General features: G+C 38.9%; 2 protein-coding genes across 3 annotated transcripts; one reads left to right on the top strand and one right to left on the bottom strand.

Annotated features, from left to right (window-relative positions):
• Positions 1-1,394: 1,394 nt before the first annotated feature.
• rab5ab (RAB5A, member RAS oncogene family, b) lies at positions 1,395-9,706 on the bottom strand. 2 transcript variants are annotated; one of them, XM_047808439.1, is made up of 6 exons: positions 9,547-9,706; positions 7,087-7,305; positions 4,640-4,791; positions 4,328-4,450; positions 3,971-4,064; positions 1,395-3,422 (listed from the first exon to the last, which is right to left on the bottom strand). In XM_047808439.1, the coding sequence occupies exons 2-6, from the start codon at positions 7,253-7,255 to the stop codon at positions 3,307-3,309; spliced, it is 654 nt and encodes a 217-aa protein (XP_047664395.1). In that variant the 5' UTR covers positions 7,256-7,305; positions 9,547-9,706; the 3' UTR covers positions 1,395-3,306. The 2 variants fall into 2 exon arrangements, with proteins under 2 accessions (XP_047664395.1, XP_027013484.2); XM_027157683.2 differs by having other exon boundaries at positions 9,535-9,699.
• Positions 9,707-10,997: 1,291 nt separating this feature from the next.
• Positions 10,998-21,292, top strand: efhb (EF-hand domain family, member B). The gene is made up of 13 exons (XM_027157682.2): positions 10,998-11,208; positions 11,290-11,352; positions 12,562-12,705; positions 13,277-13,457; positions 14,362-14,472; positions 14,546-14,675; positions 15,503-15,586; positions 15,664-15,731; positions 17,140-17,294; positions 17,816-18,023; positions 19,131-19,364; positions 19,503-19,684; positions 20,220-21,292. Exons 1-13 carry the CDS (start codon positions 11,143-11,145, stop codon positions 20,355-20,357), a joined length of 1,764 nt encoding a protein of 587 aa, XP_027013483.2. The 5' UTR covers positions 10,998-11,142; the 3' UTR covers positions 20,358-21,292.
• Positions 21,293-22,671: the final 1,379 nt, after the last annotated feature.

Below are 22,671 nucleotides of genomic sequence, written 5' to 3'. Positions count from 1 at the left end.
CGTACTAACCACAGGCCTGTTGAAGTCTGAAATGAATGGTGGCTTTGCTGAAGGCTGATAGCAGCCTCTTTGTTTTGCTGAACCAGTTCTTGGCTTGACTTGATTTCTGAACTATTTCTAATGTACTTTAGTAGGGATTGTGTCACATGCTTTGATACATATTCCACTTTTCCCACCCTCGAGTTCATAGTAAAGATCAGAAATACTGTATGTATGCTATCTATTCTCTGGAAGAGGAACCTGAAAGAGATTAACTTCAGTTCTGGGTAAAAGGCACTGAAAGTCTTGCCCAAGGTGATAGATGCCTCAAGCCTTCCTCTCCAATCTGAACACTTTGAAAAATGTGTCAAAATATGTTCAGGCATGCCGTGATGGCACAGCAGACTGTGATGGCAGAGAAGTGAAAAAACGTTACCGGAAAATGCCTTGGTCATGACAGAGAACCGCAAAGGGGGGAAAAGGGTCCAATTTCTTTAAAATGGTTTATATATTTCCTGGCAAGGCTGCTTCAGAAACCATGACCAGGGAACGTCCTGTTCAGCTGGAACAGCTCTAGTCTTTTGTTGTCCCTAAAGTCAAGTGAGCTGGGGTTCCATGCTTAAATAAGCGTGGTTTTCCACATTCTCAACTCAAAGATCACGGATGAAATTGGAGAGGACACCAGGCAGCAGCTGGAGCTTTAGCTACTTCCAAGAAGCTGCATGAATTGATGGTGGCTTTTCTGAGGACCACAATGAGGCATATTCGGATAAGGTACCATGGATTCTACAAGGACATCCATTCCCTCCAGAGCCTGGCCTCCAATGGCCTGTGATCCCTATGACCTACAATGGCATCTCCACTTTAGACACCACTCCTCCAGAACCTAGCCTTCAATGGCCTGTGATCCCTGTGCCCTACAATGTGTGAAACCACCCCTCCAGAGCCTGGCCTCCATTGATATGTGGTCCATTTGCCATACAGCTGCATTTCTAAAGGTAGAATCCATTCCTCAGGAGCCTTGACTCAAGTGGCCCGTTAACACCGTGCCCAACAACCGTGTCTCCAAATGAGAAACCATGCCTCCAGAGCCTTATCTTCAGAGGCCTTAAGAGGAACTGTTTTAGCAGGAGTTACAAGGGACCAGACACCTGTTCAAAGATTTAAGATGGTCTCTAGACCACCAGAACGAAAAGGCAAGGGTTTGCAGAATGTAACAGAAAAGCTAGATCCAAGTTATTTAGAAAGACCGATAAGACTAAACTTGAACAGTGAACAACTCCATCAAAATCTGGCAGCTGTGTCTCAAACAGAATTCCCAATTCTCTGCAACAGCACTGAACTTTACTACTAAAATAACCACACAAACTGAGTGATAATGTGATCTGAATGAAATATTCACACCACAAACCGTATACAATTCACCCCCTTTATTGGAAACATTAACTAGTACCTGGACATTAAAAAGCAATCAGTCCCTCAGTGTTAATGCTGTTACATCACTCAATCTTTTTTCGGCTCTCAGACGGCTGCTAATTATTTACCTCAGCTGCCTGCCGCGATTTAGCAGTATTGCTAATCAAGCCCATTGTGGTCCATTTCACTGCAAAGACACCAGGCAGGCATCATCTCATAATGACTTATTTAAAAAATACGACTCATATTTTGTGCAACTTGATAGTATCTCGATAGGAAAAAAACAAAAACAAATAAAACATTTAGCATCTCTAAAGAAGCACTAGACACACCATTGGGTTAAATGTCAAGTTGATTTGTTAATAACACTACATACAAGGCGAAAAAATGACAACCATCGAAACATTATTTGGCCAATTTGTGAAATATCTTATTTAAAGGGAACTGTACAAAAAAAAAAAAAAAAAGAGTGCATACATACTGTCCATCATGGCAAACAGTTCATATAGTAGTATTTAAGACGGAGATAGCAGATATATTGGGTTTCTACCTTGATACCCTGAAATTTTTCTACTACTGGGCATTAATGCCTTCGATGATCGGAATATATTCCAAAGATGAATCAGAGTCTTTTCGAAGCTTTAGTTTCCGCAGCTGTACTACACTGCATCACAATAATGCATCAGCCATGCACTATGTAGAATTATTGGTGACGTTTATGAGAGCGACTGGAGCTTGGAGAGAATGGAGTCTTTTATCTACTGCTCTTTAGTGTTAACGTATGTAACACCGACAGTTAACTCGGTCGACAGTAAGTCCATACAGCGGGACAGAAATGCAATAGCCAACCTTGGTTAATTCTTTTCCCTCAGAAGACACAGCCATTGGTCAAATCAGGTCTGAGGATAAGACTGAGATGTCCATCCAGGACAGAAACCGATTCACTGAGGCCATCAGCCAGCAATACTTTAATAACCTCCAGGAAAAGACAAGGACAGAGAGTATTCTTAGATTCGAGGAGGAATGCGTAGGTAGACGGGTGATCGTTCTCCGACAGCTACACGACAAAGAGCTTGGATATGCAGAGGTTTACATTTGCCCTCGTTTTGTATCAGTCGGATTCTTTTACGGGACTGATATCGTATCAGATGAAATTCAGCTGAAAGTCGGCTAGAGTCTTGGGGGGGGGGGGGGGTGATTCCTAAACTCCTGGATGCTGTCCTAGTTAATGAGTGACTTTTTTTTTTAACATGAGAATAATTTTACCAGCTTAACAGTCAAAACATGCAGGCGCAAAAAAAAAAAAAAAAAAAAAAAAAGCTTCTCTCTAGAAAATGTACTTATATAATGGCGATCGTTTAGGTAGCATCTTTTGTTTAGGATCAGGTTGTTCTTGGTCAGACCTCCATAGCTGATTGACGACTTCGTTTTTATGGCACTCAAACGCAATGAAAGCTGCATGTACAGCTTGACTTGGCTGCATATACGAGCATCCGACAGCCACCGAACCCGTTCGGGACGCATTACTGTGCCTCCACATCCTTAATACTACACTATACAACACATACACCCACCCACACTCTCTCACACACACGCACACACAACCAAGCTCTCTTTCTTCCGCTCTCATTCAACCTAGTTAACTTTTCCCGTGTTAAGTTAAAAATGTGTATTTAGGCTTTGTAGTGATACATGCATCCATTATACTGAAGTACTTATATTTGCTTAAAAAAATGAAGAAAAGAAAAAAAAAAAAACAAACCCAAAAAAAAAAAAAAAAGGTATTAGAAACAGAGCTATACAGAGTCTTTAGCAGTTCCAGGGAGCGAGGTATGGAAGGATGCGCCCCATTTCCAGAAGTCAGAAGTGATGCAGAGTTAGTTGGGAGGTGAGAATGTGTGCGTTTGGTGGTTAGTTGCTGCAGCACGGCCCTTTGGCAGGCTGTGCTGTCTCTGCCAGGTCCACTCCTCGATTTCGGAATGTGTTCGTTCCGGCTGCCTGTTGCTCGTTCTTGGGGAGCTTCTTTGCTGTAATTAAAAAGAAAAAAAAAAATGTAGAAAAGGTTTATCCTGTGCAGCTTAATGTAATAAACCAGACATGTTTGGTGTGGGATGTTTTTTGTCTTTGTTATAGTATTGGATCTTCTTGTAGCTAAGCAGTTATCAAAAATCATCAGTGGAAATGAGCTCAATGTCGTTCACAACAGGAAGGTTTGTGTATTCTGTTTTTTCCCCCAGAAATATGACTTGCAGGGGTTTTTTTTTTTTGTCTTGACTTTAAACAAGAAAAAAAAACTATGACTATAGCTGCCACAATGGGAGTGATAACAGGAAGCTGTTTTTTTTTGGTTTAAAATATTACGTCTTTGTATGATAAAATTGCTGTGGCTTAAATCACTTGATGATGTTATAAGAATAATGAATGTTGGGGTTGGTAATAAGAACCGAAGCTCACATCAGGCCACTATGCATCCCATCACCCCATCCTTAATTATTTACCCACAACAGCACACCAGCGAGTGCATTAGTCCTTAATTAAATTACAAGCGTTTGCTGAAACCCTACAAAATACGTACCGATAGCCATAAAAATCTCGTTTACGTTCATCGACGTCTTTGCTGACGTTTCCATGAAAAGCAAACTGTTGTCGTCTGCATAAGACTGTGCATCCTGCAGACACGGAGAATAAGACATGAACTAAACAAAGCAATGGTTTTGATTACAGATTCATCCTTAATGTTCTGTACATCACGATAATCGTCAAAAAAAAACAGAACCACGGCGACGGCCGTGTACTGATAGTGTGTTAACTGTGTAGTGAGTCAGCTATGGAGAAACAACCACTCTTTTTAAAGATTGTCTATATTTTATGATATAAAAAAGATAAACTCTACCTTAAAAAGAAAAAAAAAAAGAAAGAAAAAAGGACAAACCTGGAAGTCCAGTGCTCTCTTGTTGGCAAGATCTGCTTTGTTTCCAGCCAGAGCTATTACAATATTAGGACTGGCTTGCCTCTGGAGCTCTTTAACCCAATTCTTTGCACGTGCAAATGATTCCTGCAAAAGAAAAAAAAAAAGGAAGAGAAAATACATGAGATAGCATCTCCTGGACAAATATACTGCATTACTGTCCATTATTTATGCATTCTTGAGTGCACTTTGTTCCCCTGGCTTAGAGCCAGTCACTTATAAGGCAAGCGTGTGATGAAAAACGCAACCTTGGCGTCATTTTGAGCACCGACTCACTTCGTTTGTGATGTCATACACCACTATGGCTGCCTGAGCTCCTCTGTAATACATCGGAGCCAAACTGTGATAGCGCTCCTGACCGGCTGTGTCCCAGATCTCAAACTTCACCGTCGTGTCATCCAAACATACCGTCTGAGTCAGGAAGGCCGCTGTGTGAGGAAAGGGGGAGACAAACAAACAAACAAAGAGGTGGAGTCAGGTTCCGGTGGCTGTTTTCCCAGTAAATGAGCACCTAGAGGCCACACAGCATTCTCTGTTTTCTTATAAATATTTACTTCATGGTGTTGGCCTTCACTCACACCATAACCTGTACTTATTGTAACCCCAGTAATCTATAATTACACAGAACATGGGTTTCACGTGTGAAACGGCAGTATGATGAAAAACTTTTGTCAGGCGTGCATTTTCTGACTGGAAGTTCGGCTGTGTGTCACAGATTAGAACGACGTTTTAGCATGAAATTATAGCTCGATGTTAATTGTGCCTTTTTTTGTTAGCTACTTGATTTGGAAAAGTTTCACGACGAACACAATCATACGAATGTAATTACACGGTGTGAGAGCAAAGGGGTGAGTTATATCCTAAGAACTCATTAATTAGTCAGAAACACAGCGATGCGATAGAAACAGGTAAACAATTGATTGCCTAGTGAACATAAAAAAAAGCACTCAAGCATACAGAATAAAGAGTCAGGACATTGTTAAATAAATTACTGAATGTTTTATAACAATGTTATAACCTATTAAACTTGCTGAATAAAGCCAATATATATGCCAATACAATACATTTACAGTATTTTACGCACTATAAGACGCACCTAAAAGACTTAAATTTTCTCAAAAATCGGCCGTGCGCCTAATAATCCGTTGCGCCTCGTGTGTGCACCGAGTTCCAAAAATCTGTACAAATGTTGTTGTGCGACTTTGGTAAGCGCTCGGCTTGATTGACTGTCCGACCGTTTCCCGCTGACACAGGGACGTAATACATACACTACGTATGCTGGCAGCGATAAACCGATCAGAGAATATTACGTAATACGTACAGTACGTACGCTTACCTCCGGCACGCCTCCGGTACGTATACTACCGGAATGTTCCAAAACAATATTTTAATATACAATAACAATATACTTCCTAACCATTATGCGCTCCACACTCCAGTCCAGTAGGTGGCGGTAAATGTACCTTAAGTTGGTCTGCCATCTGCCAATAAAAATCAGATGCTTACGAGGCACAATTCAATCTACAGGCTATCAGTTACGCGGTAGTAAATGAGAATAGAGCAGCTGCGAAAGTATTCAACATCAATGTATCTATGGTTCGGAAGTGGAGGAAGCAAGAAAATGTACTGCGCCAAGTTAAGAAGACACAGTAGATAAGGACTTTGATGGATTTGTGGGAGAAGACTGATTAAAAAAATGTGTGTGTTGTTAAATAGTAGAATAAAGTTCAACTAAACTCACTGTTTTGCTTCCGTTACCTTTTTTTGTAAACCGTATGTTTTAGCATGCGCCTTATGTATGGGTTAAGCACAGAAATAGACCCCGTAATTGAGACTGCACCTTATAATCCGGTGCGCCTTATGGTGCGGAAAATACTGTACATAGCACTGCTGCTCTGTACATTGGCTCAGTTTTGCAAGTTGCATTTACCAAAAAAAAAATAAATGCTGCAACCCAAAATACACAGAATGTTTGCTCCACTTCCTGCAGTCATGTTGATTAGAGTTGAATCGTTTTCTCACTGCAATCAAACAGCCATAGCTAACTCCTGGTCGCATAGCCACAGTTCGGTTGTTTTGAGCCGTTTCAGAGCGTGATTGCCGTCTTCTCGCTTGTTTATATGACACGGACTAAGGCGAAATAAGGAGAAGGAATCGATTCGAATGTACAGCACCCAGTTTGTACCAGATTGGCATAACTTATAAAAAAAGAAAAGCTCAATGGGAAAATGATGAGCGATTATGTTGATCTGTAAGCAAAATTAAGTGTCTTTTTACTATCATTGGTTCCTGACTTCTCGAAAAATAACTAATATCTTTTCAGCATTTAAAGTTGAAAGTGTGTCATCTGTAGGGGGGAAAAGAAAACAATACACTTACAACGGGAAATGGAAAAGGAAAAAGGAAGCAGTGATTTTCACTCTGTGTCAATTTATGTGTAATGAGACCTGATGGTAACAACAGGATAATGGTTAACTGGTTCTCGGTCAGATCATGAGGATTAGTAGTGTTGGGAACAGTTGGGAACAGCACCTCTCACGCATGTCTGTATAGCTGATGTGAGAGGTGAGCAGGCGCCTATCTGTCCGTCTGTCTTTTTTGTTTAGTCTGAGCGCCTTTCGGGAGACAGAAACCAAGCATTCTTTGTGGAAGGGTTGACCACTGTGAAACCGATTCTAAACCAAAGTGTTACTTCCTCATTTCTCATGCAGGAGTGCTCTTACCTCCTATCGTGCTCTCCTGAAACTCATGGAACTGGCCTTTGACAAAGCGCAGCACCAGGCTGGACTTGCCGACCGCGGACTCGCCCAGCAGCACCAGTTTGAACTGACAGATTTTGTTGTTGGCTGCGTTCGGCCCGTTAGGTCTTGTAGCACCGCCTCTTCCTGCCATGACCCAGTCACCACTCACCTGTTATGGACTTGAGTTGGATTTGTTCAACTCTGGAAAAAGAAAGAGGGGAAAAAGTACAGTTTATAATAATTTCCTTGAATTCTATTTCCTTTGCATACATTTTTTCAATCGTGCTTCACATAACACTGCTATCTTAATAACATACACAAGTGCATCTGTTCCTCCAGAATTTACTTTATAAGATACATTAATCGTAATTGTTTTTTCTTTTTTTAATTACTACAGATGTGTGACTCGTTGTTAGTCACGGAATAACTGTTCAAACCCATATCTGCTCTCGCTGTTTTATTTGCGCTCCTTTCCCTTGTTAAATAGTAGATTACTGTACAAACATTTAATTGTTTGCTTTTTCTTTAAACCAAAAGTACACTTTTGAATATTTTAGTAAAACTATATATTTGTGTATACATTTCGGTTATTTATTACATATGACTTAAGATTTTTTAACGCCATTGTTAAAGCGCATCATATTTTCTGATCCCCAAGGATAATCACGCTCCAGCTTGAACAGTCGACCTGGTTGCTAAGTGGACAGTTGGGTCAGTTTTAGCCAATGCATAAAGCTGATAAAAATCAAAATGGTGCATACCTGGCTCAGACGTACAAGCTGGATATAACCTAATAAACTGGCAATGTTCCAGCACTTTGGATATTAATAGTAATTGGTGCTAGATAAACTGGTAGATCCTCTATATTTTGACCATTTGTGACCAACGTGTCAGAGCCTCAATTACTGATTAATAACAGCTTAAAAATAAAAATAAACCATGGATATTCCTAATAGTGATTATATTACACATACATATCTGCATCATTTAATACACCAGCAACATCACATGGGTTCAGTGCTGGCAACTTGGTGACCTTGTCACTAAATTTGGTGACTAGTAGCAAATTTAGTGGCACAAGGTCGGTAAAGTGTGTTTCTGCTCATATAGTGCTTATAACACTATCATCGATCATAGTCGTTTGTCCACCATGTGTATTTCTGCTTCATTTTAAACTCTCTTCATGATGATGTTTATAAATATCAACACTACCTCATTCCATCCGAATCCATGCCATTTATATCCGTTTCCTGACTTCTCACTACCAATATTTCATTTTGTCTACATTCTTGCCAGCAATTATGAATATATAAATAATGGACTTGACTATTTGGTGTATATAACCAACTTCATATCATTTTCTGTACTGATCTCTATTCTTATTCTTCCTCACAGTTTAATATGCAAAATAATCATTACGTCACAAATAATATGCAAATCAGTTCGTGACTTCTTGAGCTTTAGCTAACCTGACAACACTGCTTAAGTTATCTCATTTTAAATACATGCCATAATACGTGACATTTCCGTAACACAATAGCTATTAATACACACACACACACACACATACATATACATATATATATATATATATATATATATATATATATATATATACATATATAGCTATAACGAATCCTTTCTTGGCTTTTTTTAGAAGGTGTAAATCACGTGAACTTGAAATAATCACTCCTGGCAGATTTATGTTGAAACTGTGGCGTGTGATTAGGTAATAAATGAACTAACAAATATACCCCTGATATGACAAGGTATATCTTTTTTTATTAAAGTAATTAACGATATATATAGAAACCAAACGCATATGTGAGTTTATTCACATCATGTGGATCACAACAGAGTTCGCACACCCTTGTTTTCTTCAGGCCAGCGTTTGTTTTCACTGTCATCACAGAGGCAGGCTAGCAATACTAGCAATACTAGCCAACAAGGTGGCAAGCTAACTAACTTTGTTCGACGTGTCAACAAATAAACAGACTTTGATATAAGTATTACGCGTCTGTATTCGCATACACACATGTTTATATTTCAAACAAACCAGAACGTCGCAGAAACAAGTCTGTAACCTTTGCTAGCTAGCGAAACCGAGTTAGCATCGTCGCTAGCTGCGTATGTTTCCTGACGACAAATATGGCCGATATACGCGTTATAAATTTAACAACAATTCACATCTGGAATTAATTAAAGTAATGAGAGTAATTCACATCTGTAATTAAATAAAGTAACGAGAGACAATACGCGACAGGCCTCGATTTCTTTTTCAGGCGACGACATGCTAACAATGCTAAAAATGCTAACAATGCTAATAATGCTAACCTGCCACCGGCTAGCTAGTAAAAAGCGAAAGCTGCGAGCTGAGCAATGATGAAGCTAAAAAAAATTATATGACACCACAGACACAGAAGAGCTCACCGCGTGAAATACCTGGTTTCTGGGTTATAAAAAAAAGAGCAGAAGCGTGTTTCAGTCGAGCTTTAAGAGAAAATCGAGAAGCAGAAAACAAGAGTTAAATTCCTTCCTCGTTTTTTCTATTTTTTTTTTTTTTTTGCGCAACTTCCCCCGCAGATCTGCCTGACAGATCGGGTGACTGGAACTGACATGCGATGACGTAACCAGGTCGTGAACCAATCGGAACGCAGACTTCTGGGCTATTTTTTTTTTATTGGTCAACAACTTTTATTAATAGACGATACAATCTATATAACACTCAATATAATCATTATCTATTGATAATATACACAAAATCTGTTCACCTGATCGACAAGCAGAAATGGTTAGAAGCACAGAATTGTACAAAATATCTTTGCATTCTGTACATTTTACATTATATTTACAGCATTTGGCAGAAGCAACTTACATTATCTCATTTTTATACAGATGAGCAATTGAGGGTTAAGGGCCTTGCTCAGGGGCCCAACAGTGGCAGCTTGGTGGACCTGGGATCCATCTCACAACCTTCTTTGATTGGTAGCCCAACACCTTAACCACTAGTCTACCACAGGCCTGACCGCTGTTTATTTCCCTTCACTAGTGTTACAGTACAAGACCCAAACTCTCATCCAGCATCAAAATGCACATGTGCACAAAGCAAGCTTCATGGTTTGGATTTCCATAGTTGGGAGTTAAAGAACTCAAGTGTCCTGTACAGATCCCTGACCTCATCCCATCTGAACGTTAGTGTCTGACCTCACTAGTCTGACCACACTAGTTGGATAAATCAGAATTCGTGCACATACAAGGAGCTTGTTTTAGCGTCATATGCTTCCTAGATAAAAAGTTAAAATATAAATTGGAAAAATTAATAAATTGTATGTACAACAATAGGTTTTCAGACAGGTTGGTGTCACACCATCTGGGCCTGGTGCCTTTCTTCTCTTGTTCTTTCTGAAGACCTGGTGCACATCATCTTCGCTGATCTGGAGCGCAAAAAAGGGGGGGGGGTTACTGGAGGTGTTAAAGGTTGTGTAAAGAGATTATCAGAATTGATGTGGTGAATGGAACCTTCTAACCATTTATCATAGGTCTCCTTAGCCGCTCTAATCTCCTTATTCAGTTGTCATGTTCTGACCACGATCCTCTAAACGACAATATTGTGGATAATTGTGGACAATAAATGACCACAATCCCTTAAACCATGCTCCGAAATCTAGTTGAAAGCCTTCACAGAAGACAGGCAATGTTAATTATACCAGCAAACGTGAACTTTTTAAAAAATGTAAAATGTTTTTCACAACATAGGAACAAAAGGTTGACAGAAATATGAGTGACAAAGTGGTTGCTTTCATAATTGATTGACCTGAGCCGGGTTGCCTTAGCAACGACCCCCAGCAAATCCCATTTCAAGTTCTATGAACATTCTAATTAATATTCATGCTTCGTTATTAATATTCATGAGTTGGGCGTGCTCTGTAGAAATAGGTGGCGGAAATGCGCTGCCAAATTCCGTTGCTAAACAACAGCATGTAAACATTCAGGGTCAAAAATAATAACGTTAGCGTTATTCAGCTCGACACGCGAAAGATGAGTGTTTTTGACAGGACAACGAGCGTCTGTAGACGCAGAGACACTTTCCCAAATATTAGAGCGGTAATTTATTATTAAAGTAATTAAATACTATTAAGAAATTAAATTTCCATGTGACTAATACATATTTGTTCTTTGGAAAAGGCAGGGAAAGTTCTACCACAAGGAGACAGGGCACAGGCATGTCTGCAGGAAATATCCTCAAGGGTGAGTTACAGCTTCCAAATAGATGATTTGCTGTGTGGTTTTATAGATTAAATGTTATACAGATGGCGTTTGATCAGTAAATGAACCACAAGTGCTAAAGTGTGATATGAAAAATGTAAGTAAGCCAAAAAAAAAAAAAGGTCTGTTTAATAATAATATAAACATAAATTTGTACACAGATGCTCCTGACAGTGTTATTGATTCAAGTAATCATGTGGGAAATTTAAATGAATTGTTGTTTACAAATTTTTTTTTTTTTTTTTGGATTTTATATACATTTTATATGAATTTATTGTCATTATTATTTATAGGAATTTGATAGGGATTTATTATAATTATTATTCATAGGAATTTTATAGGAATGTATATGATTTCTATATGAATTTATTGTTATTATTATTTATAGGAATTTATTTTTATTATTATTTATATGCATTTTATAGGAATTTATTATCATTATTATTTTTAGTAATTCTTTAGGAATTTATTATCATTGTTATTTATATAAATTGTATAGGAATTTATTGTCATTATTATTTATATAAATTTTATAGGAATTAATTTTTTTTATTTATATAAATTTTATAGGAATTTATTTTTTTATTTATATGAATTTTATAGGAATTTATTATCATTCTTATTTATATAAATTGTATAGGAATTTATAATCATTCTTATTTATATACATTTTATAGGAATTTATTGTCATTATTTATATGAATTTTATAGGATCATACTGAATGTGTCGAAGTGAGGCATGAAGACATTTCAGCACTCATTTGTTCTGGTGGTAAATAATATCTATATTAAGATTCAATTACCAGAATTTGGTCACAAATCCCTCCGAGCTCTATTTTCATTTGTAACCTACTCACAGAGTAAACAGATATTTGCTGCTATGTCTCTGAAGTTTCTTCCTGGCATTGTCATGTTTAGAGGTTTCAATCTCCAGATGTCAGATCTCACGATATCATCAGTGTGAATAACCACAGTGTATAAACATGGCAAATTCCCAGTATTCAGTAGACCTGTTGCAGTAGATGTTTCTCGGTTGAGAGGCTACAACACATACGCTTATGAAATGTTTCTGTATTGTCTCAGGGGACGTCTCAGCACTCTAAGGCATGCGTGCTCTAATAAGTTTGTCTTTAAGATGACTCAGACCTGGTTAAGATCCTTAAAGACTCCTAAACTTCTGCTTCTCCATAGCCTGAGACGCCCCCAGTGGTCAAGAAGTTTCTCAACAGTACACATCCAGAGCCAGGAACAAGCCGTGTGTTCTTCGGGAAAGCAAACGACCCAGATATTGCCAGCAGTTTGGTGCATGGAATAAGCACACAGCCGTCTATAGATGTAAATATCCCTACATTCCATAATCATGTTAATACTGAATTAATGAAAATTCTTTTTGTCTTTTGAGTTACATTTAATAGGTAGCCAAACAACGCCGTACAGTACATACAAAGGATAAAGTTATAGAAATAAAGTAGATACAGTAGATACAGGTAGACACAAAAAATTACACTGTACAAAACTATGCAAAATATACACAAAAAAAAAAAAACAGATTCATTCACAAATACACAATATGCCCCCATACTGTATATAATCAGATGCAGATTATGCATGAATTGTCCTTGTAATGGGATGAGTGTGACTATCTAGTTCACTAGAATTTGGTGCCTCTGCACAAGAGGGATTCATTATACAGTCTTACTGTGGTGGGCACAAAAGACCTTCTGTAAAGTTCACTGTTGCACCGGGTGGGGTGGGGGGGATTAGTCTCTAGCTAAAAGTACTCCTCAATCCAACAAGCATGTGGTTTAGAGGGTGAGAGGTGCTCATCCACAATGATGAGCGATAGCTCGGAGAATGATTTTGTTTCTGAATGTATTTTTGGTTTGTTTTTGTTTTTTTCTATTAGGCTGGACCTTTGATCAACCCACCACCGAAAACCTGCTACCAGGAAAGGCTGCGAGAAATTCAGGAGGCCATTTACAGCAGCAGACATAAAGCTCCATTTGGAAAGTCCCATGTTAAGGGTTCTATGCTTCCGGATGGTCTTCATCCTGAAAAAACAACTTTTGGTCTTAAATTACCTTATTGTAAGATCTACATTTGAATCAGATTATCGTTCTTGGTATTCGTTACATTTTTACTGCATCCATTATGGGCCAGTGGCTATCCAATAGAAACCTGTAAGAGTTAGGGGTAATCTCACAAGCCAAGCCTCTAAGATTTGTTTGAGAATCTGGTACATTTGGTACAGAAAAGTGGCGGCTTAATGATTAATGATCAGTGATTGAGATATTGAGAGACTCCCAAACTACAGTGGTTGACGATTAAGGGTTCTACTCAACAAACCATAAACTGCTCTGTTATCATCTGTCTCGGATGGATAGTTGCTTTGGATGAAAGTATCATCCTGATCAAACGATATATATGAATGCAGCCATTCATTAATAGCATAGTTTACACTTTCCGAGTACCGTGTATTCCAATAGTCTACTACTAAGGAATGGTCTAGTATTTCTGTTAGATTTTTCAAGTCTGTATCCCTGGACATTTCAGCTAATAGCAAAGCAACAGTAAATAAACTACAGTAGGAATGAAAGAAGAAAAGCTAAACTGCAACAAGAGATTGTTTACACCGACATTGTGCGTAACTAGGCAACAACGTTCTCTTTCATTACATGGCGTGTTCACACTGGATGTGCCAGTATATTACTACAGACTCAAAAGTATGTACTTTTTCGTCACAAAAAGAGTACGTACTTTTAGTGCAAGGTATAAATAGGTGAATTAAGATATTTAAGAAGTTTATCTTTTCCTTACAAAATCTCAAACTCAAGTGTGTGCGTTTTTCTTATAGAAAATTGTGTTGTTATTATTATTATTTTTTTTAAATAAGATCTATTGTTTTTGACCACTTTTTTGGTGCGTCCACTGAGGGAGGACTAACCTCATCACAGATGAATTAAAGTTAGTATTATTGATTTTTTTGGGCAGCTTTTAATGCTGGTGAGGTCATCAATCCACCCAAAACAGCACAGCAGGTAGAACAAGAAGCGCTTGCCGGACACGAGAGATACCTACGATCACACAAGTCCTACTTCGTTGGTAAGAACCAGCAGTGTACAACTATGTCATCATACGTGCAATGGTAAAAGCAACTAACGTTATTTCTCGTCAGGTGAGTGTGTGAACAGGAAGTATGACTTGAGGAGCTACAGAAAGGACAGTATGTTTGGTGTGGTCACTCCACATCGCAGTGATGGACACAATACAAGAAAATCTCTCCAGTGGCTCTGTGATGAACAAACGTAAGCCTGATCTTGGGAAGGAATTAAAAAACCAGGACAATCAAGGTCTTAACCATGAAAACTAAAGCTATTAACATATAACATATAATGCTCTAACAACTAAACAGGGAACACATGGAAATCAAATGGGTAACTAATAGGAAAATACAAACCAGGGGAGCACAATTAATAAAGGGATTGAACCAGACTACAAGTCTGAAAAAATTCAGAGTTCCACCTAGTGGTCTGTGGAGGATTTTATTAGATTAGATACAGAGATATAGATATAGAGCATCTTTTGTAGCACTGGAGCTATGAAGCTAATGTAGCTAACAAGTACTGTAAATCTATTTAAATCACTGAAATAGATAATAAAAGATTATAATAGATCAATGATAAATCAATTTTAATCGCCGAAAACGATTCGGTAGCCGAACGCATTAACCCTATGGGGTTTCCATCTTTTTTTTCTTGTACTTTGAATCTTTTATCTGAGTCTGCGTTTAAAAGCAAAATGCTACAAAGCAAGCTATGTCCATGATCTTGATTTTGTAAATGCAGAAGATTCCTGTTTAAAGACTACAACCTGGTTAAAAAGCATCGGATATAGTAAGCGTTCTTCTGGGGTTTCTGTTACTTGTTTGCATCATAGAACCAGTATGAAAGAAGGAACAGCGTCTCGACTGATTAGCTAGAAGGCGCAAATTGTGCATATTTTACAGATTTGCTGTAAAGGATATAATAATCATGACAAATTAGATTTACACAATAATAATAGTAGAAAATGGGTAGTATTTATTACTGATAAGTCTATAAAGGTTATTCTCAGTTTTTTCTTCGTACTGAAGGAACCACAGCGCAAAATTTGTCTCGAAGCGATGCGACGACTTCAGAGAGAGGACACAGTCTCAGATTGGCAAAGTGCGTGACCCGTAAGTCCTAATCGCTGGATCTCCTGGATACATTATCATCAAGCAGGCAAACATTAATGTGTATCGATCTGTTTTAGGATCGCAGACACCTTGACTGTTCCGGCTGATCACACTTTCGGAGCGCTGCTGCCTACTGACAGCTTCGGTAATATAAACAGAACTTGTGTTAAGTTTAAAGGATTCATCTTGGCAGTACTTAAGGCTGTGGTTTTGTAGGAAAATAATAACAACTAAAAAATGTTAATAATGGTTGACCGGGTGGTTTGATGAGGTATGATGTGATGTTACTATTACTACAGTGAACTTGATTACCTTCCTGTAAAAGCACACTGTTTTATACCTTCTTAATGAAATAGACATCATACTTATTATCCATTCATTCAAGTTTGTGTATATAGGGTTAAATATATATATATATATATATATTACCAAAAGTTTGGACACACTTTCTCATTCAAAGAGAACATTTAGTTCATAACAAAAAAGTGTGAAACAACTGAACATATGTCATATTCTAGGTTCTTCAAAGTAGCCACCTTTTGCTTTGATTACTGCTTTGCACACTCTTGGCATTCTCTTGATGAGCTTCAAGAGGTCGTCACCTGAAATGGTCTTCCAACAGTCTTGAAGGAGTTCCCAGAGATGCTTAGCACTTGTTGGCCCTTTTGCCTTCACTCTGCGGTCCAGCTCACCCCAAACCGTCTCGATCGGGTTCAGGTCCGGTGACTGTGGAGGCCAGGTCATCTGGTGCAGCACCCCATCACTCTCCTTCATGGTCAAATAGCCCTTACACAGCCTGGAGGTGTGTTTGGGGTCATTTTTTTTCACACTTTTTTGTTATGTACGTATATAATTGTGTTAATTCATAGTTTTGATGCCTTCAGTGTGAATCTACAATTTTCATAGTCATGAAAATAAAGAAAACTCTTTGAATGAGAAGGTGTGTCCAAACTTTTGGTCTGTACTGTATATATATAAAAATTATTAAAAATAAGAAAAAAGAAATTGAATATTGTTGGAAACGTGCAAAAGGTGATGTACACAAGTACAAAATGCATAGCGGTGTTACATGTACAGTAGGAACAGTAAAAAAAAGTGTCATTGAAGAGTAAAGAAGAAATCTTTGTGTGAAGAAATCCTTACCGATGTTTTATGTATAAACCCTTTTTATATAGAGTTACACACACAAAGCAAAGTACGCTGGATTTTTATTTTGTTTGCAGAATGAAAACGGACTTTTCATTCGGTATAAACAAATGGATGATTTTATTGCTGCGAGTCTGATATAAAGTGAGTCAGGACTCTGTTGGCTTTCAGTGTGTGATGTCGATAACCTCCTTTGATAAACTTACACAGAATTTTAGTGGATGAAGATAAAATTAGCGGATTATGAACAAGCACTTGGGGCATCTCAGAGAGCAGAAATGGGTTTGATATCACCATTTACTTTAAAGAACATAAAAACTTTTTTTTTTTTATTAACTTTTTATTTTTTTATATAAATATTGTCCTATATTGGCTTTATTGATTTATAGATACTTTTCTTCACCTAGGTGCAGCAGACGTCCTGTACGCCACACCACTTTCAGAGCACAGGAAAGGACAGGACAGACGTCACACGCTGGTCAACGCTGTACGCCAGCACCTGAAGAAGGCTAACTACCACAACTTCTCCTCTTTGCTTCAAGCTTTCAGACACTACGATAAGGTCATATGCTAATTAGTAAATCTTCACTGGTAACACAGAGCTTCTAACACATACGTTTACCTAATAATCTGCCAGTCCAGTATATATCATGCTATAGAAACCCACTCAGATTGTTAGCATTTTCTAACCATCACAAACTAGCTTCAATTTACTATCAAATGTAATGTTAGCATTTCTAAACGTTACTAATTAGCTTTAATTTGCTATCAGCTGTAATGTTAGCAATTCTAACCATCAATAACTAGCTTCATTTCATTACTACCGTTGTTACTAGCTTCTCTAACTATCCCTAGCTTCTCTAGCTCTTCCCACCTACCACAAATGCTTTATTTTCTGATTAACGTTTTTGTAGATAAAGCTTTTTTTTTAATGCATTCTCTTCACACTGCACTTTAAGCTTAACCCAATTCTGCTGCTTATTAATCAATCATCTTTATTAGTGTTTACGTTTAGTGCAATTTACTGCTATGATTAGTGTTTTTTTTTTTTTAGGTAATCTAATCAATTTTGTTCTAGTGTAGAAAGGCCGGGGAAATATCGATAAGGAGGACCTAAGGGACATGTGCCACGAGTTTAACCTGGACCTCAGCGCTGACGTTCTGGATGAACTTATGGACTTCTGCGACGTTGATAAAGACGGGCTAATTAACTTCCTGGAATTTGCAAATTTCCTTAACTGGAAGGACAAAATGCCGATCAGTCGAGCGGATCAAAAGATTTTGACAGGAGGTGAGATAAATGTGTTTTACTAATCTAATACACTTGGGGATAATACACTATTTGGGGATGGAATTAACCCACACTGCATATTAATACTAACGAACTTTTATATATTATCAGCTATTTTAACGGTAAATAGGTCGCATTTCTAGTTAAATAAAACGGTTCATTTTTGGAGTCCGATTATAGTCCGATTTACAGACGACGATACGCAAAATTTTGTGTTTTGAAGAACCGACTATAACAACACTAACTGGTGTAAAAAAAAAAAAAAAAAAAAAAAAAAACACAGAATAGTACAAAGATCTACGAAGTTCTTTCTAACCCAGACTGTGCAGCCTATCATTGACAGTCATGTCAGGTGACCACACAGAGAGACACGCCCCTTATGGTCGATCTCTCACAGAGACATATAAAATAAAAAGGAGTCTCAGGAGTAATGAACAGGAAAAAAGTGGATTATTATGTCTAATATTTTTCCCTAAAAATGTCTCTGAGTAGAAACTAAAAGTCAGAACACCATTTTACAAGATGACAGAACTATAATTTTACTGTTTTCTTTTTTTTTAGTGGAGCTGATTACTGAACCCCAATAGCCTTTAATTATTATCAAATTATTGATATCATGTTAGTTAGATTTCACACTGTTCATTAAAAAAAAAAAAGCCCATGAAGGTTGTCTTGACCCGAGCAGAATATAAGCGTTAAAGCTTCATTCCAATTTTTGCAGTTGCTAACTGTGTGGTCTTTGAAGACAACAACATCCTCAACGTCCTCATCAATACGTTGTAATACATTTATAATCACACCCTCCAGTGTCTCCCAAATGAGGATGAGTCTGGTTCCTCTCAAGGTTTCTTCCTCTTCCATCTAAGGGAGTTTTTCCTCACCCCAGTCATCTCAGTCACCTCAGGCTTGTTCATTAGAGATAAATACAAACACGTTTAAATAGAAGTCTGATATTAATCTTGATTTTTTTGTATAATATTGGTCTTTGTATAATGTTCAACCTTTTTTATTATGTTTCTTATGTTCCGTTAAGCTGCTTTGAGACAATGTCCATAGTTAAAAGCGCTATAGAAATAAATTGAAATCGAACTGAATCGAATCTTTCAGAGCAGAAACCCAGCACGGCCCCGGCTGTCAGCACGAGAGCCGCGGATCGGGAAGCCGACACTGAGAAAAAGGCTGGGACTGAAATCCTGGCTAAGTGTGAAGACCTGGAACCTGTAAAGGTGGGGAGCTTTCTGAAGACCCCCAAAACATTGAGCAGAACTCGAGCAGAGCCAGAGCGCTTCCTCACCTCATCCTCTGCCATCTGCGCCATCGTGGATGACCTGGCTGCTAACGGTGAGTCAGGTCATCCAACATCCGACCTCAAACTGAATCGATTAATATAATATTAATGAAAAACCACACACACACAAACAGTGTTTCTATTTCAATGCTATAACAATGCAGATATTTACGTTGCTTTGTGTTCTGCAGATAATCGGATGTACGGCATCCCGTCGGTACGTACAGATTTGCCTGCCCCGCGTATCAAACGCATCAGTGACCGAACAAACTATGGTGATGAAGGCACGGCATATGAACTGCTTTTTCCCACGTTGTACTCGCTGTCAGGGGTGAACGAGAGACATTTCTTCTGTCCCCGCACCAAGAACGAGGTGGACCAACACTTCAAAATAAATAAAAATAATCTCAAAATTCTTAAACGATTCATTCATCTTTAAACATTTAAACATAGACAGAAATTTGTGTTTGGAAATTTGTTACCTCATATTTGTTTATTCCTTCTGCAAATAAGACTCACGAGGTTATATGCATTACATATGAGTAATCTGTGATGTCACAAAATTTGCTGGACCAATCATATTCAATATGCAAATTAGAGAAGATGTGTTGAAACGGGATTTGAGCATTCATCTGAATTCACACATCCTGGATTTAGTTATGATGGCAAAGCTTTGGGATGCTATTAGGGATATTAAATTGTTTGATAAAATGATAAAGAATGTATTATTGTACTAACATTGTTGGGTTAAATAAATGTTCATAGCTTGATTTTTCTAATAAAAATAAATTCTGCAATTTAAAAATATTTCTAATATATATATATATATTTTTTAGAAATTCACTACTTTTCACAAATGTACATTTTATTTACATTTTAATATATTTTACTTTATTCTCCTGTTTCAGATGGAGCAGATTTTCCGGAACGTCGGGATGCTTATTCCAGAGCCGACGTTTGAGGAAGCCTGGAGTTTGGCATCTAGGAGTCACCCAAGCGGAGAAGTTTGTGTGGAGAGTTTTAGAAAATTTCTTCAGGCAAAATAGGAAAGGAAGTGCATTGTTCAGACTGGTTCAAATTTAAGTGAAAAATACATTAAAAAATGTCAGGATTTTAAAAGGTTTAATATAACCAACATGGTATTGAATAAACTTTGCGTTTTTCCAAAGAGTCAGCTAGAATCGGTGGAATAGTTTCTATCTATTGTAGACATTTATACAGATATTCTATTGGAGGCTGTCCGCTATCACTGTGCTGTATCACTGTTCACTATGGCTGTCTGTTATCGCTGTCCTGTATCACTGTTCACTATGGCAGGCTGTTATCACTGTCCTGTATCACTGTTCACTATGGCAGGCTGTTATCGCTGTGCTGTATCACTGTTCACTATGGCTGGCTGTTATCGCTGTGCTGTATCACTGTTCACTATGGCAGGCTGTTATCGCTGTCCTGTATCACTGTTCACTATGGCAGGCTGTTATCGCTGTCCTGTATCACTGTTCACTATGGCAGGCTGTTATCGCTGTGCTGTATCACTGTTCACTATGGCAGGCTGTTATCGCTGTCCTGTATCACTGTTCACTATGGCTGTCTGTTATCGCTGTCCTGTATCACTGTTCACTATGGCTGTCTGTTAACCCTGTCCTGTATTGCTGTCAGCTATCACTGTCCTATATAGAACGGGGCATGAAAGCCTTTATTATCGCCACATATACATTACAGCACAGTGGAGTTCTTTTCTTCACATACCCCAACTAAGGAGGTTGGGGTCAGAGTGCAAGGGCAGAGCAACGGCTGTTCGCTGTATCGCTGTCCTGTATCGCTGTCTGCTATCACTGTCCTGTATCGCTGTCTGCTATTGCTGTCCTGTATCACTGTTCAATATGAATCTCCTCTATGGCTGTCTGCTATTGCTCTCCTGTATCACTGTCCTGTATCGCTTTCCTGCATCGCTGTCCTGCATCGCTGTCCTGTATCACTGTCCTGCATCGCTGTCCTGTATCGCTGTCCTGCTTCGCTGTCCTGCATCGCTGTCCTGTATCGCTGTCCTGCTTCGCTGTCCTGCATCGCTGTCCTGCATCGCTGTCCTGCATCGCTGTCCCGCATCGCTGTCCCGCATCTCTGTCCTGCTTCGCTGTCCTGCATCGCTGTCCTGTATCGCTGTCCTGTATCGCTGTCTGCTATCACTGTCCTGTATCGCTGTCTGCTATTGCTGTCCTGTATCACTGTTCAATATGAATCTCCTCTATGGCTGTCTGCTATTGCTCTCCTGTATCATTGTCCTGTATCGCTGTCCTGCATCGCTGTCCTGTATCGCTTTCCTGCATCGCCGTCCTGTATCGCTTTCCTGTATCGCTTTCCTGCATCGCTGTCCTGCATCTCTGTCCTGCTTCGCTGTCCTGCTTCGCTGTCCTGCTTCGCTGTCCTGCATCGCTGTCCTGTATCGCTGTCCTGCTTCGCTGTCCTGCATCGCTGTCCTGCTTCGCTGTCCTGCATCGCTGTCCTGCTTCGCTGTCCTGCATCGCTGTCCTGCATCGCTGTCCTGTATCGCTTTCCTGCATCGCCGTCCTGTATCGCTTTCCTGTATCGCTTTCCTGCATCGCTGTCCTGCATCGCTGTCCTGTATCGCTGTCCTGCTTCGCTGTCCTGCATCGCTGTCCTGCTTCGCTGTCCTGCGTCGCTGTCCTGCTTCGCTGTCCTGCGTCGCTGTCCTGCGTCTCTGTCCTGCGTCGCTGTCCTGCGTCTCTGTCCTGCGTCGCTGTCCTGCGTCTCTGTCCTGTGTCGCTGTCCTGCGTCGCTGTCCTGCTTCGCTGTCCTGCTTCGCTGTCCTGCATCTCTGTCCTGTATCGCTGTCCTGCATCGCTGTCCTGCATCGCTGTCCTGCATCGCTGTCCTGTATCACTGTCCTCTATCACTATCCCCCGTTTGTCTTCTATCAGTCTGTCAAAATTCATAAAATCCTTACAAAGCATTTTCTGGGCTTCCTTAGATATAAGAAGCAAAATAATCGTCAGTGCTTGGCCCCCTAATGAATAAACTAACAAACAGATAAAAAAAAAAGAAAATGTTTTTTCCTAATTGAAAAAACCCACCGTTTGTAAAACTGATGTAAAAACATCTCAGATACATGCATGTCATCCCCTTTTCTAAAAAAAAAAAAAAAAAAAAAGCTATAAGATGTCTTTCTTTATCCAGTCTCGGAGCTACAGAATTAAAAGATTGAGCAGAATTCATTAACTTGTTGTTTTAAATATGTTTAGTAGGATTAAGGTTTTTTTTTTTACCAGCAGTAATGGAGTGTGTGTGTGTGTGTGTGGATTCCTGTCATGTGTGTGCAAACACTTCTTAATATGATTAGCA

Source organism: Tachysurus fulvidraco, chromosome 25 (genome assembly GCF_022655615.1).
Source record: "Tachysurus fulvidraco isolate hzauxx_2018 chromosome 25, HZAU_PFXX_2.0, whole genome shotgun sequence".
Classification (NCBI taxonomy): domain Eukaryota; kingdom Metazoa; phylum Chordata; class Actinopteri; order Siluriformes; family Bagridae; genus Tachysurus; species Tachysurus fulvidraco.
This window is presented reverse-complemented; position numbering and strand designations above follow the sequence as displayed.

What these genes read in the sequence shown, in the direction of transcription:
- efhb (XM_027157682.2), top strand. Translation starts at nt 11,143, where the DNA reads ATGAGTGTTTTTGACAGGACAACGAGCGTCTGTAGACGCAGAGACACT. An exon ending in CTTTCAGACACTACGATAAG is followed by an intron (nt 17,295 to 17,815) that starts GTCATATGCTAA and finishes GTTCTAGTGTAG; the next exon opens with AAAGGCCGGGGAAATATCGA. An exon ending in TCAAAAGATTTTGACAGGAG is followed by an intron (nt 18,024 to 19,130) that starts GTGAGATAAATG and finishes CGAATCTTTCAG; the next exon opens with AGCAGAAACCCAGCACGGCC.
- rab5ab (XM_047808439.1), bottom strand. Translation starts at nt 7,255, where the DNA reads ATGGCAGGAAGAGGCGGTGCTACAAGACCTAACGGGCCGAACGCAGCC. An exon ending in TGTATGACATCACAAACGAA is followed by an intron (nt 4,451 to 4,639) that starts GTGAGTCGGTGC and finishes TTTCTTTTGCAG; the next exon opens with GAATCATTTGCACGTGCAAA. An exon ending in CGAGATTTTTATGGCTATCG is followed by an intron (nt 3,423 to 3,970) that starts GTACGTATTTTG and finishes TTTTAATTACAG; the next exon opens with CAAAGAAGCTCCCCAAGAAC.